The sequence below is a fragment of the Nesoenas mayeri genome, assembly GCF_963082525.1.
Source record: "Nesoenas mayeri genome assembly, chromosome: 1".
NCBI classification, from domain to species: Eukaryota; Metazoa; Chordata; class Aves; order Columbiformes; family Columbidae; genus Nesoenas; species Nesoenas mayeri.
In genome coordinates this window covers 117,090,767-117,106,855 of record NC_137541.1, presented here as the reverse complement: position 1 = coordinate 117,106,855, position 16,089 = coordinate 117,090,767, and the positions used below count along the sequence as shown (strand labels likewise).

The window sequence follows — 16,089 nt, the reverse complement described above, 5'->3', positions numbered from 1 at the left end:
CACAGCAAGAGCTCTGAGGCTTTTTGAAAATGGCCGCCCCGCTCCCCCTAGGGAACTACAGCCCCCACAACCCTCCGCGGCGCAGGGGGGACACCCCGCGCTGCCCGTGACGTCACCTGCCGCCTCGGGGAGAGCCCCCGAGCGCTCCCGATGGAAAAGGGGAGGGTGTCGGGCGCATGCGCGCTGCGGCCCCGCGGCGGCAGAGGGGGCGGTGCCGCGGCGGGCTGGGAACGCGCACGGAGCGGCGCGGCTGTTGGCGGCGCAGAGCGGCCCTTGGTGGGCGGAGCGACGCGGCCGCAGGCCCGGCTCGGCTGTCAACACCAGCCAACATGGCGGCGCGGCGGCCCCGCACCGCCCCAGGTCAGTGAGCTCCCCGTGGGCTCGGGTGCGTCCGCAGCGGCGCGTCCTATCCCGTCCCGTTACGGGACAGGGGAGCAGGCATGACGGCCGCGCTTCCTCCCGGGAGCACGGGGCAACCTGGTCTCCCAGATGCTGCCGGCGCCCTGGGGAGGGCTGGCCCGGGCTCTGCCCCTCCCCCGTCCGCCCTCCCGTCCGCGCGGCCGGTGGGGGAGGGGCGGGGCGCCTGCGCGCCGGGCCTCGCGCGTCGCCGTTGGCCAGTCCCCGCGCGGGCTCAAGTGGCGGTTACTGGCGGCCCTGGCACCTCTCCCGGCCCATGCCCGCGCTTTGCGGCCTCGTCCCGCGGCGTCAGCGCCGAGTGGCCCTCTCGGGGGGAGCGGCATGAGGGGGCGGGGAGGGAGCAGCGGGCCCTCGGCTGGAAGCCGCCGTAGAACTCGACAGATAGTGGCAAGTGCCGGGCTCTGGCCTCGGTGGGGCCCCGAACCGCACCGGCAGAGCGGACGGGGGAAACCGGGAGCGGTTTCCCTGGGCTCCGCCGTCTCCACGTCTTTTAATTGGCAGATGTTTTAAGTGTGTCGGTGTGGCCTTATGGTGTAGCGCCTTTTGCACAGGCACAGTTTCACGTGCGTGAAGAGTGTGCATGTGATTATCCTGCTAGGAAAGGAATTCATTTTTTTTTTTAAATCAATAGAAAAAGCTCTGACGTTGTGATTTTCTGCACAACGTGTTATACTTGTTTGAGGTTTTATTTGAATATTAATTAATTTAGGGGCAGAAGTAACGGATCTAACAGTCTGTGGTGGCATTTTTATGTTCTTTTCCATTTAAAGATGTTAAACAGTTCGCACTCGATGTCTCAAAGTTGGAAGTAATGGAAATTCAATAACACCATTTTAGCATTACAAGTCTTGCTATTTATGTATTGGTGCTCTGGAACATTTAGATGATAATAAAGGGAAAGAATTCATACCTACATGGGTGTTTCTTCCATTCTTTAGCCTTTTACCCATGCTTGTAGTAAGAGTTTAAAAAAGTTTCTGACATTCTTAGTAGGATGTTTACATCTACAGTCTTTGTAATTCTAGGTAGTAATTTAATTTCTTTGTCTTTGGAATGTCCCAGCATCATTGCTGAACTTATGTTTCACCTTAAATACATTTAACTGAAGTGGACATTAATTAAAGTGTGTTTGTCCATTGAACTATGATATGCTTTAAAAATAATTTTTCAAAAAAGACATAATCCTTTGATGTTGATGTGGTATTTAGGATCTCTAATTTGAAGTTGTAGGAGGGCTATTTTGAAAGTGTTGACGGAACTGCACTGAAAGTGTGGAACTTGGTTGAAGTCCCAGCCTCATCCATTTCATCTGTTGTGGAAAAGGATCAGAAGTGTCTTTGGCTTATTAGCATATGCTGATGTCTAGCCCTCTGAGAATTTCTGGCCCAGTGTTTTCCTCAATCTTTCTAAGTTTTTGTTTCTCCAGAAGCGATGTGTGTCTTTCCTGTTACATTAGACATGTTTCGCATTGCTTAAGATTGTAAAAGGAGTTGTAGTAGGTCAGGTGAAAGCCCAGCATCCCATCATGAAAGCCATCAGCTGCAGGATGAACTAAGATTTAACAGGGTAAGCATGTCGTGATACATTCTCAGAAGGTTTTTAATGATTTCAGCCTAAGACCTCATTAGCCGTGGTTGTTGTCCTTGTGTCTGACAGCCCTTGGTGGATTTTTTTATTTCCCCTTTTATTCTGTTGTTATTTGGAGTCCACATCAGCTTTTGGTATCTACAGCAACCTGCAGAGAGCTGTTCCATGGGTTAACCAGGGCTTTTGGGGGGATTGAGTGGTAAAGGACAGGAATACTTCCTTTTATTCTTTTTGAACCTTCTAGTTTCATCTGATACCTTTTGGTTTCTCGACTTGAACAGGTAGGAGATTCCTGTTCACCTTTTCTGTGCCAGTCATGGATTTTGTAGATTATACCTTCCCTATAGTCCTATCTTCCTTACTTTCAAAGATTATGGCATAAAAACTCCCCAGATCCTTTATTCTGGGAGCTGCTGGACCCTAGGTAGCCTGTATGCTGCAATTTAAACCATGGGATTAGTCGGTTAATACCAAAACCGGTTGTTAATATTTGGGGTTTTTACATAGGTTGTTTATTTACTGTATAACAGAAAATAATTTTTTTTTCTTTTTTCTTTTTTCTTTTTTTTCCCCAAGAACACGAAAGTGACGATGATTCCTATGAAGTGTTGGATTTAACAGAATATGCCCGACGTCACCATTGGTGGAATCGTGTGTTTGGCCGAAATTCAGGACCAATTGTAGAAAAATATTCTGTAGCTACTCAGATTGTGATGGGCGGCGTGACTGGCTGGTGAGGGAGCATCTCTTCTCATAACTTTGCTAGGCATTTTACTGTTCTTAGAAGATCCCTTTCCAAGGCTAATTGAAACAGATTTCCTTTATCACTGATCAAGATTGTGAACAATTTCTTGAACTCATTACTCTGACTCGTCATTCTAAACTATTTTGTCGTATTGGTAAAATACCAGTTAGCTAAGGAAACTCATACCAGTTATTCTGAAAAGGATTTGGGGAATGCCAGAACGCTAAAAGTACAAGGAATAAATGGCAAATTACTGCATATAACTTTTGTTTGTATGGAAAAGCATATTTTCTTACTAGTAGGGATTTAGAAACCTAGTTATGATGTTATGGCTAACACATTTTATAGGTAAAATAAATGAAGAAAATGTGTGGCAGAATGTACTTTTATTTAAGGTCCTCATTTTATAGAGACTTTTTTCTCTAGATTCAGCTGGAGCCATTTTGAACAAATTAACAGTCTGCTCTCATGTTAACTGAAGAGAGATACCACAGCATAGTTATGCTAAAATGATTCATGGTGAAAACTAGACAGTAATGATCAGAACTTAAACCGGAAAATGTGACCACAGTCTTAGCAACTATATCAAGTTATTTTCTGTTTGTCAAAGTTATTTGAGTCGTATTCGTTTATTCCAGTATTCTAAAAAAAAAAAATCTTAAAAAAGCAACATTGTGGTAGCACAGTAACTTTTAAAACAGAATTATGCCAGATATGCAAGATGAAGTAGACTAAAAATGGAATTGTCATGTCCAGGCTCAGTGCAGCTTTGAGGAGTGCAGACTTAGCTTTCAGTCTTTTTTATTTGCCTCTGTAGCCTTAAAGTTATTTTTAAAAGTTAGTTGTGTATACATAAACTCTGATACTTCTAGGGAAGAGTTCATCTGGCATACATAAAAACTGGCTTATTGAAAGATCTGGAAACTGTATGTTACAGTGTCTGTAGATGTGTATACCTCTCCGTCTGTATTCATGTACATAAATATGAATTCACTACTCTGATGCAGGGGGAGAAAGATTCCCCTGTATGTGTGGGTGGCAGCGGGGAGGAGTCAGGCACCAGTAGAGTTGCCCAGAGAAGTTATGGAACCATCAACCTTGGAAGTATTCAAGGCTTGCCTGGGTTAGGATCCTGAGCAACCTGGTTTAGCTTGGAGGTTGAATCGGACTTTGCAGCTGGCCCAGTTTTGGGAAGGTGGCTGGACCAAACGACCTCCAGACGTCCCTTCCTGCCCAAATCATTCTGTGATATCAGTATCTATGCTGTTCTCTTTGATGTGGGAGTGTTTGGAGACTGTGAAGGAGATACTGATTTGCTGGTTGCTTTGATCAATTAAAAATAGACTAAGGTCATGGCCTTATAGAGGGGTCCTGTTGATTTTAACTACTGCAGTAGAGATGTAACTTCTTTTTACCTGAGATATTTAACTTATGGGTCGTGTAGTTAAGCTAAATGATGGCATAATATATTAACCTTTTGTTTGGGAACAGTTTTAATGGCACTTTTATATTTATTGCATTGTGCTCTACTAAAATGCTACATTTAATAGCAGCATACAGCTTTTGTGTGTAGACGAGGTCTGGAGATTTCAAGCTTACTTTGAAGGCACCATCAGACAATCATGAACTTGCAACCATTACTTATTTTGTCTTCTGTTAGACATTATTAATTAAATATTAGTTGTATTAAATAGTCTGTTTTAAAAATTTTAAAATGTGAAATGATACGTTTTCTTTGTAAAATGAAAAAATAGTAATAGTTGTAGTCAGGAATTTTTAAAGTGTGGTGTTGTTCAGTAGACAAATTCATTGGACTGGGTGTTGTTTTTTTTGTTCTCCTAAGGTGTGCGGGATTTTTGTTCCAGAAAGTCGGAAAGCTTGCAGCAACTGCAGTAGGTGGTGGCTTTCTTCTGCTTCAAGTATGTAGCATTTCATGCTTTATAAGTTGGCAAATGTTATTTACTAAACAATAGGAAAAACACAGCTGTTGGGTAGAATTTAACTAGGAAGGCTTCTTATCTAATTCCTCTTTTAAGTCTTATCAATCAAAAACTTACATTTCAGCTGGAATATTGCATGCAAAAGAGACATGTCTAAAAATCAGTGGTAAATTGGAATCTACTGTATCCTGTAAAATAGTTTGTAGTAAGCCAAAAAGAAATCTTTGTGCAGAAACTGAGATGCTATATGTAATTCAGTATTGCCAGATTAGAGGAACTGCCTGTAAACCTCTGGTTAGGGAGATCAAGGAATTGAACTTGTATTTATTTTAAATAGGCTGGAGAATTTTATCAGTGCTTTAGAAGTAGGCTGCTTTGGCAGTTGCTTTGAGGGGTGGTCTGGTCGCACTATGAAGCCTCTTTTTTCACTTTTTTCCCCATGCTGTATTTACTTGTTATATCTGTTGAACCTCTGAAGCTTTGCTGACATCTGATAGCTTTATTGCATTCCTCTGTTCAATTGAATTTCAAGTCTAAAATTTTTTAATTATGTCATCTGGCATGGCCATTTGCATTTTTCATCAGATAGTGTGGTTAGAGGAGGGCATATTTCCAAAAAGCCTTTGCATTAGATGAGGACATTTCAAGTGAAGGAGAATTTTACATATCCTTCTCTAAGATGCCAAGTAATTCTTAATTTTTTTAGTGGCATTTTTCATGTCTTAATACCTGTGAGCTTATTATTTTTCCTCAAATAGGAAATAGACTGGTGCCTATTTAGGTTCATGCAAATAGTATACCATTTTGAGACAGGATGTTGAAGATACATATTTTATTCTTTCCAACATTGCCCTAAAGGGTTTCTGAAAAGCATATCCCACATGTAGTTATTTCTTTGATTGTAATGGCTGTTGCAGTCGTTGATCAGGAAGGTTTGGGTAGCACCTCTGATTGCTCCAGTGTAATGCATCAAACTGTCACAGTTGTGTGATGTATTCTTGCTTCCTTCATGATCATGTTCTCTACTGCTTTGGGGTTTGGTTTGGGGTTTTCTTTGTGTTTTTTTGTTCGGGTTGAACATATAACTGAACTGCAGAACTTGCATGAGAGTGTATGCTCTTGGAGCTATTTGGCTTAAGTCGTTTTCAAAAAATATAAAGAATATTTTATTTTAAATTACTCAAAAGCAAGCATCAACAGCAATGCAAAAAGATATAAGTAGTTTTGATAATGAAGCTTTATTGTATTAGCATTCATTCCACTTCACAATTATGCATTTATGGCCCTTTTAAGTCTTCTGGACATCAATGGTTATTGGCCTTGTACCTGAACATTTAACAAGGGTGTCGAGTCTGAAAGGGTTTAGAATCATCCAGATGTGAAGTTTTGGCAAAATGTGCTATGCCAGCAAATGAATCAATTTCATGGAGTTCTCTGGACTTCTTTAGCCTATAATATATATTCCTGAATCATGAGGGAAGAATTAAATCTTTATATACACATATATGTGCATATGCAGTGGATCTTGAAGTACACGTGATGCTTTTCATCTAGTTGACTTAAAGACCAGAAGCTCCCCATATTGTATGCCATTGGTCTTAATTCTTTGAAAGGCTTGTCAGTCATATTTAGATAAGAACTGCCAACGGAACAAGGCCTGGCATCCAGGGCTAGCAGACAGAATGTTGCCTGCAGGTGCCTTCACTAGTGCATCTGACTACAGGAAACTAAAAAGTTAAAACTAAGACATACAGACAAAAGAAAAGAGAAATTACTTAAAAGATGTTACTTGTGCAGTACTTTTGCTTTTTGACTTGTGAAGCTAGGGCAGCTTTCCTGTACATAAAATAGGTTTGCCATGTCTTTGAGTGTCTGATTTCTTAGTTGGTCTCACAGTATATCTGAAAAGGAATACTATCCAAGGGGAAAAACAAGTTCCATGTTTTGATTGACTTGTCTATATCTTTCATTAAGTAAGATCAGATTCTCTTGGAAGAAAATTAAGTAAATGTCGTAGTCTTTCATTTTAATTCAAAATGGTTTGCATTTTAATGCTGTGTCATAAATTCTACAGTGTAATTACCTTTCTGTAGTCTTTAGTTTTTTCATTTAAAGATCACACATCGTGATTTTAGTTTTCCTATGAACACATGTTCAGTGCTTCCCCTGAGTGGGCAGAGGCACATTTCAGCACATGACTAGAAACTTCATTTTTATCTGTAAATTCCTCTGAAGTTGCAGATTTAATTTCAGCTTCTGATTGCGGTATTGGTGCTGTAATTACCTGCTAAAACACAAAGAAGAACTACAAAAGGAAAGATTCTTGGTGAAAGCCCATTCAGTGAAACTTTTTAATCCTGAAACTAAAATAATGCATTTTTTTTCTTCAGCATGCAATGACATCATCTGAAGAAATCTAGCGGGAAACTGAAAGCAATACGTTTTTTGAGTGTCAGTTTGTACAAGAAACAAAAAAGGTTTTTTTTTTTCATTTTTTCATTTTTTTGTAAGTGATCTAGAAATTTTTCAGTCTTATTACAGATTAAATGAAAAATAGTCTGAGGAGAGAATAAAAATTACATTAAGGAATTCGCACAGTGTATAAAAATTAAGATCTGTTGTCACATCTTCGTGCTGGATGTGTCAACAGCTTAATTTAACCAATTAACTATCCTTTTTATTGAAATACATGTAGCTTGTAAAATATGCTGGTGTAAGACCAATACCCCACAAACTGTATTAAGGAAAAGACCATTCCTTTCTCGTAGCAAGTAAGGGATTTTTCTTGTATAACTTCTGGTTTATACAGCATGGAGTTCAGTGAAATCCTAAGAGTAGGAAAGTATGAACTCGTGGTTCTGCTAAAATCAATTAGTTAAAAGCAGTTGTTCTTCGTAGTGAGCACCTGTTCTGTCTGTGTTTTTTAAACTCCTGTATCTTTAATGATGGTTTCGTTGCTTTTTGCTCTGCAGTCAACATACAAATTGCGGGTTTTTCCATTGTGTGTTGACTATTATTTAATCATTAAATTGTATTCTTGTTTGTTGTTTTTGCTTTCACTAATGTATTTTGCCTACTTACATTAGCATGCCATTGATGAATTGAGTTCTTCACTAAATTATTTTCTAACTTAAGTAAATCTTTGAAAACAATACAAGAAACAAAATGAAGTCTAAGATAACCTTGGTTATATATCACACAGGGGTTTGTTGATAGCTTACCATGATGATGGGGCATCTCAGTAAAGTGGTGGGGAGAACAATGGGCTTTCGGGTGGAGGCTTAATGAGAAGCTGTATTCAACTTTGCAATGAATATCCCACTTCATAGTTGACATCTGCAGACTTTCAGCGAACATTCAGTGAAACAGCCAAAGCAAATGGTAGTTGGGAGTTAGCCTTTGAAAGAAAAACACTATTTCTTGCAGGTTTTGACACAAAATTGAGGGGCACTGTTTCTTTGCCTTTATTAATTGGAGTAGTTTCACTGGTTACAGTGGAGCTGTGCCAGTTTCTGCCAAAAACGTATCGTTTCTCAGTCCCTCCTCATCTCTATATCGAAGTGAGATACTTGTCAGATCTGTTCTGGAAACTGGTTGAGTGTGATGGGGGTTGCTACCTATGTAAATGCCAGTAAATACCTAGAAGTATACGTGGCTTCTGCATGCTGCACAGACAACTGAACACAGGGAGCTGCCTGTACCTTCCAGGCTTGGTTGGGCTTTTTTAGTATCAGAGGTTTTCTCTTTGAGAACTCTTTTGTACCATCCTGCTGTATATGTTTTTTGCCCTTAAATGTTTTTTTGCTCATTACTCTTACTGATGTTTCACATCCACAAAATATTAACATGCCTCTCCAGCACCACCCCCAAAATGAGGTCTTCCCTTAAGATCTCTGTTTTCTTTGGTACTGTAGAGAAAGATGCACATATATTTAGTGTTCCTGAATTGCTGTGTTTTTTTCATTATTTTATCAGCAGTTCTGGAAGATCTTGCACAAAAATAAATTTTACTAATGTGATATATGAGGGAGAGGTATATGTGTGTATAATCTATATATTATTCTATTATCATAGATACATATAAGTAGATTTTTGTAAACATATATATATGTATATACACACATACCCCCCACTCCCCCATATGGCTCTTTAATAATATATACCTATATCTATAGACCTATATGTCTCCCATATATCAAGTATGGAACTGACAATGGAATATTATTATTTTAGCTTCTCTGATATTGTAGGGGTGGGGTTTAAAAATACTAAATAAATTTAAGAATTTGAGTTTATGTAAATTTACTGTTGTAAGTTCATAGTTTTTTTATGATATATTGGGGTCTAAAAATTGAAATCTGTCTCACCAACATTTGAGTTCAGTGGGATTATTTCTGCACTTACCTACAAAGTAATATAATTAGTAGTATTGCAGCCAAAGTAGATATGACACAGGCCCTGTCACTGCAGTGAAGTATAGGTTTGTTGTTGGTTGTTTTGGGTTTTTTCTTAGTTATAAATTTTATATTCAAAATGTTGTCCTCTCTTGCTTATTTCGTGGATGTGTACAAAAACTCAAAAGCAAAATTTGAGATTTCTGCTACTAAGCTTAAGGAGAAAAGTAGTATAATTTGTATTATTTAAACTGGAGTTTTGATACAAATGTAAGTTGTTACTACTGGAGAGATAAACAACATAGTCAACCTTCTGCCTCATCCTTGTACTGTATGGGTAAATGAGCTAATTAAACTATACATAAACAAATATATTAGCATTTCTTACATTGTGTTGGACTGGGTAGATCAGTCCATATTTAGTTTTCAGTTGTATGAGTTAGAAGGCACCAATTCAACACTTGGGAGTTCTTGTAATTCCTGTAAAATTTATAATATAAAAATTACCCCAACACGCAATGTTTTTGTTTTTAGTTTTTCCTGGTATGTCATCCAGTGACTTGTTCATGTTTTCATACCATACACAGTCTTTAATTAGCTATCCCTACCTAACACTAGTGCCTATGTGGATAAGTGGTTTTACAACAGGCAGGCAAGGTCAATGAATTTGTCATATTCTGATGTATGAAATAAAGGAGAATATAATATCTAATAAGTTCATTTTGCATTTGTTCATTTAATTGTTTTCTTAAATCTTGTTCAAAGATGAAAACTGAAGTTTACTTTCTGACATACGTGGCCTTTTAGGAGCTTCATTTAGGTACTTTAATTTAGCCAAAATCTGTCTGACTTTTACTGCATTTTAGTTTGGGGGGTTTTTGTGGTGATTTTTTGGCGGTAGAGTATTGTTGTGGTTTTTTATTTCTTTTAAATTTTTTTCTTTTTATTTTTTTTTCCTGTGCTTTTGTTTTGTGTAGTTCTGGTTTTGTGTTGTGTTTTTTGTTTTGTTTTGTTTTTTCCCTGTTTTGTTTTTTGTTTTTTCTTTGTTTGCTTACTTGTTTTTGTTTTGTTTTGTTTTTTTTCCTCCAGGATCGTGGCGGTCTGATTTTACTTATTTGGTAGAAAGAACTATGTGAAAAATAAAATTCGGTGCCTGCAAGTGATGTTGAACCTTTTTTTATGCCATCCCAAATAAATTATATTTTTAAATATCTGTTCCACAAAACTTCATTATCTGTGAATTTTATTTACCAATTGTACCATTTGTATAGAATGCATTTACATAAAGTACACAAATTTGCCAAACATGACCTTAAGAAGGATCTGAGAAATATTATTTTTCATAAAGTGTTTTTCATATATGTCATTTGCCTTTAAATTAGTGGTCTCTATCTATTTGTTTTAGCCCTTAAAACAAGCAGTAATCCTTAGTTTTGATTTTTCCTCTCCTTTTTCCCCAACTAATGAGTTGTTTATTTTAACTGTTCTCTAGAGCATGCAGTAATTACCTGATTCCTTTTTTAAGCTATGATCTTATAAACATCTAAATATGTATTTCTTTTGTGAATTGTCTTAAGGAAATTGGTCTAGTGTTGGTCAAGCAACACAACATCTTCTGTTTTTCCAGGACAAAATCTTAGTAAGAGAAATTAAGGGTTGGGATGATGGTGAAATGTGCTAAAAATCTCATGGATGTTGTTTAAGTGTTTTGGGAGTTTCAGCATAAATTGGTATGAACAATCCCCCAAAACTTGCCTATTTCGCTGATGTTACAGAGTGTGTTATTTTTCTACTAATTGGTTTTATAAAAAATATGGGAATTCTCTTGTATTAAATACTTTTTTTTTTTTCTTGGCCAGTTTAAATGATATAGGAGAAAATAATAATTTTCAGTATTTTCAGGGATTATTCTGATTGGTCCTGAATATCCTGTCACAAATTTGAATTCCACAATTCTGAAAGAAGCTGAAATGAAAGTTTTTTCATTGTTGTCCTATGAATGTTTTTTTCTCTTTCCTTTTCTTACAAGTTAAGTTACAGTAAATGCTGAGGAAAAAATATTGTTATTTAAAGCTTTTATAACTAAATAGAGAAGAGGTAAAATTAACAGTAGTCTACTGAATTTTGTCATTGCTTGTTCTAATTTTAATTGTTACTGTGGAAAACTCTAAGTTTATTTTAAGCAGAGTACCTGCTGTATTTGGCACAATGTCTGAAATTAAAAAGTGTAGTTACTAAGATACTATATTTTGACTCATAAAATGTTAACTACAACTGTACTAAATACACTTTAATTTTCCTAGATTGCTAGTCATAGTGGATACGTACAAGTTGACTGGAAGAGAGTTGAAAAAGATGTAAACAAAGCAAAAAAGCAGTTAAAAAAGCGTGCAAATAAGGCAGCACCTGAAATCAATACTCTAATTGAAGAGGTAAGTCTAAGGTGATAAACTGTTTTCTACCAGCCAGTTTTTCTTACCTTCCACTGCAGGTGGTGATTAGTTGAAAATGCAAGTGCAAAACTGGAAGGCATCGGAAATGACCTGGCTGTATATCTTATTAAAAGTTAGCAGATTATACTCTCCTGTTCATTTAGCTTTCCAGTTCATTCATTCTTAAAGATGGCACACAGGTTCTGACGCAGTAAGAAGTTGAGGGTGTTGTGGTTAAGACATGGTAGCTACAAAGACAAAACCCAGATCTTCTTAGTTGGCTGATAACAAAATTACTTAGTTGGAAAAAGACTGACCTTTGTTTCTGGAGGAAAGCTATAGTGACTTCATAGCTACAGTTGTGGAGTTTATCTCATTTTTGTAGTTTGAAGAATATCTGTTGTCACAATCTGTCAGTTACATACTGTGTTAGAAAGAGGTAGCCTGTGATAGTGATCAGTGTCACTAAGGCTGTTTCATTCTGTTATTTGAAGGCTTTTATTTAATTGTGAAAAAAAAAAAAAGCAAACCAAAAGGAGCACGCTGCCACCAGCCTGTTTTTAGATATTTTCAAATTTCATACGGACAGTCAAAGTTTCTTTCTCAGTAACTGCAAATTGTGATTTTGAATATGTTGCAGATAATGTAACAGCAGCCACACTAGCACTCTGTAATTAAGAGTTTTGACATCTCAGATCTAACCTGTATGCAGTTGCATATAGCTTGATAAAAATTTAATTTTTAACGTGAATGTGAAGTGGCAGTTCGAGAGATGGTTTTTTAGCTGCTTCTGTACCCCAAATAGCTCAACTTGTTCTCCATCCCACTGCAGAAATTGGATGGGACAGAATGGGGGTTTTTGCTATTTCCTTTTTGTTTTCTTTTTTTTCCCTCCAGATTATGTTACTCTCTTCTAATTGTGCACTAGTAGCCAATCTGAAGTGTTTGAAGTGGAGGATTTATGAAATGGCACTTGTTTGATATAACGTGTTATATTATGGGCTATTACTTAATGAAATATTGTATACAAATGTCATACAAATACGGTTTTTGTAGCATTAAGTTGTTAGGAAACTGGCTCATAGTGGAGTGAAGTGTATTTATTTTTCAATGATCTAGTCTTCAAAAAAAAAAGTATTTTTAAAAATAACTACTTTCATGTGATTAAAATTGAAGTGATGATAGCACTCATGGTTTTGTTTTTTTTTTCCAAGGGAGTTTGTAGAACATCTGTCTTGCTTTAATATCAAAACAAAAGTGGTAATGGCATGAAATTGCAATGATAATTCCTCTGTATTTTGACTTTTTAAATGCAAACTGTATTTTAAATATATTTTAAAAGACAGCTGAGAATCAGTTTTCACTCCATTGGTGCCAGCAGTTGCCGCCTAGCTGTATATGTTTTTAAGCATGTTACTTCCCCCCCTCCATAATTTTAGTAGTATTGTTTCCAGGCAGTTGTGCTAAGTATTAAATGTTACAATTGGACACAACTGACTCAGTTCTTTACAAATATTGTTTTTCTTCTCAGTCAACAGAATTTATCAAACAGAACATTGTGGTGTCCAGTGGATTTGTTGGAGGCTTTTTATTAGGCCTGGCATCGTAAGGACCTGAATCGTCTCTTCCTGATGGCATTCACATCAGCAAAGAACAGTTGTGGTGACACGCTGCCTTAAAGCGGGGTGGGTCACTGGGCCTTCAAGAGCAGAACGAGTGGACTAGCTAGACAATTTGGAAGCTTTTACATTTCAGGCTTTTGCCTCTTGAAGCTTGGCAAAACTAGGATTTGCTGAAAAACTGTGCAGTGTGCTCATTATAGCATTTCTGGGCAAAACTGGTTCATCTTCATCATGACTCTTTTTATCTATGACCTTTCAAGATATAGCATTTTAAAAAAATGTTATTCTTGGAATATAGATATGTTACCATACTGTAAGAAAGCAAGCTCCATTTCTATGTTTTCAGTTAAATATTGTTTATTTTAAAAGTATTTTTCTTCATGCTGTAGTAGATAGTATCAATGATTAAATATATGATATCATAGTTTCAGCCTCATGGCTGTTCTTTAGAAGTCACTGCAATAATCTATCAATCTGTAATACCTTTTTACAGAGTATTAAATAACGAAGAATCATGAGCTTATTAAAGGTGAAAATTAACTTTGACTCTGGCCTTTGTGTACGCAGACAATAAAAAAGTTTAATGTTTATAGCCTGCAGGCATCTGGTACAAATATTTCCAAAGATGCTTGTGGTATTTGTGTGCTAAGTGAATGTATATATGTTATTTTCCCAGATGTGTAGACATGCATAAACTCATTGATAAAACTGTGATGTGCAGATAATAATTGCAAGTGCAGATTCCACAGTGATCAGATGCTTGATTGTTTTACACTCTGTAAACCACGGAGGTCATTTCAGACTTGGGTAGCTGGTGAGATGAAGACATGAGGTTCTGTCTGAGCACTTTGCAAGGGCCAGTACTTTGTAGGGCATGATGGGATGTCAGTGCAATGTGCCTTGAAGGAACTAAAGGCTGCTCCTGTAGTCCATTGTAGCTGGAAAGGATACTCACTTTCATCTTCACCTCTGTTGCCACTATGTTTCCCCCAGCTTAGACATATTTTTTTTTTTTACAGTTGTCATTTAATTTGACTTTCACTGACCAGGGTGTCAGCTATGGGAAAGTGAGGGTACAGATTGGCTTCAGTTAGCATATCGGAAGAGTGCCTGTTTCTTCTCAAGTCTGGGAAGGCAAATGAGACTTAATCTGCTTGATGTGTTTGCTGCATCCGTTTTTGACAGATCAAAGCAGGAAGTGGATCCTAAAGGAGATTGGAGGCGTAACTGTGGATGGGCTGGAAAATTTATTCTCAAGTCAGTTTTTGAGGTGGTTTTGGTAATTTGTTACTAGGCTATTCTAAAGAAGTTGAGAATCCAAACAAATGCCTAATGCATTTTTTTGCACTTCAAACTTGTGAACCTTTCAGAAATTTCTACCTGAGCAGGACTCTCTGCCCCGATTTCTGTCTTTTTTTATTGTACCAGCAAATTGATGTGAAATAGAGTTTCTCTCATGTAGGTTCTCTTGGGTTCATGTTCACACGTCTGAACAACAATAGCGATTCATTAGCATCGAATGGATGGATGTGATCTTCAGATATACAGGACATGGGATGAACATCCATTAGCTGGGTCGTGCATGAAAGGTGTTTTGACATAAAAACCTAGTATATATTTAGATGAGCACATCTATGAACTTCAGAGGTCTATATTATAGGTTGACTTCATATATGCATGCTTCTGGCCAAGGTATGTTACAAAGCACATCGCGCATATCTGTGAGGTTTAAGGGTTTAGTTAAGCTAAAGACCGTTTCAGGATTTTGAAAACAAAACTTAACCCCCTCCTCCCAAAACAGCCCCCTCAAACCAAGGAACATAAATGGTCACACATAACATTAGCATCCTAAATAATTTTTATAAGGTATCTAAAGCTGTGTAAACATAGTTTATTGGAAATGGGAATCCCAAGGAGGAATGTGTATTCTGGGTCATCTGGGCTTTAAAGAAAAATTAAGAAAGATGAAAATGTTAAAATGTGAAAGTTTGTTTGCCTCGGTGTTCTGTCCAGAGGATAATGGGAAGGTAACCAGTCAGCTCTTTTCTGCTGATGAAGCTAATGGATTTTTGGCACGTCAAAGAGTTGCTGAAGCCAACTCATGTGAGTCACCTACCCTGACTGGAATGAACTTGGGTGTTCTGAAGGGCTTTAGGAATAAAGTGACTACTTAAATAATGTGAACCCATAAAGATACATTTTTTAAAAAGGGTCTACTCTCTGAAAGGATTTTAAGGAAGCATCTCTTACTGTGTTTGCTAAACAGGCTGCTCATGTGACCAAGAAATATGCTTCATAGTTAAAACTGGAATTAAAGCAAACAAAACTTATATAGTAGTATGCAAGACTGTTTTCTGCGGAGGAAAGTTGTTCTGCTAATCTGTTGCCATTATCTGACATTCTTGGTAAGGCAATGCATAAAGAACTGATTGAATTAAATTTGTTTGGGTTTTTGATGATAACTTTATTTGTTGAAGCCTTTGGAATAAGAAGCATAATGCTGTGGTAGATGTAAAACTGTCCGAGGGACCAAAAAATACGGTGAAATGGTATCACTGGAAAGGTGAACACTGGTGGGTTGGCCTCACATCATGCATTTCATGACTTGAAGAGAAGAATGGCAGCTGGTGAAGCAACACATGCCAAGTTCTCCAAGACTGTTCCTTAGGCTGGTGAGGTAGAGAGGCTGCTACCAGAACCTACAGCCAGAACGGACAGGGTGAGGAGATGATGGAGTGACAGACTTTGATAAACATAAATACTGAGACAAATAAGTGCAACTTTTCTTGCAAATACTTGAGATTATATGTGCTCAGAACAGGATATTGCTGTACATAAGGGAATGCTCTATAAACTTGTGGTCAAATGAATGAATGAGACTGTTGAGAAAGGAATGGAGCACAACAGAAATACTGTGTTTCTAGTGGTAAGTTCTTCTCTGGAATGATTTCG

General features: G+C 37.8%; 1 protein-coding gene across 1 annotated transcript; it reads left to right on the top strand.

Annotated features, from left to right (window-relative positions):
* Positions 1 to 233: 233 nt before the first annotated feature.
* Positions 234 to 13,663, top strand: FUNDC1 (FUN14 domain containing 1). The gene is made up of 5 exons (XM_080359406.1): positions 234 to 360; positions 2,581 to 2,737; positions 4,593 to 4,668; positions 11,387 to 11,515; positions 13,047 to 13,663. The coding sequence occupies exons 1-5, from the start codon at positions 330 to 332 to the stop codon at positions 13,122 to 13,124; spliced, it is 471 nt and encodes a 156-aa protein (XP_080215532.1). The 5' UTR covers positions 234 to 329; the 3' UTR covers positions 13,125 to 13,663.
* The last annotated feature ends 2,426 nt before the right edge of the window (positions 13,664 to 16,089 follow it).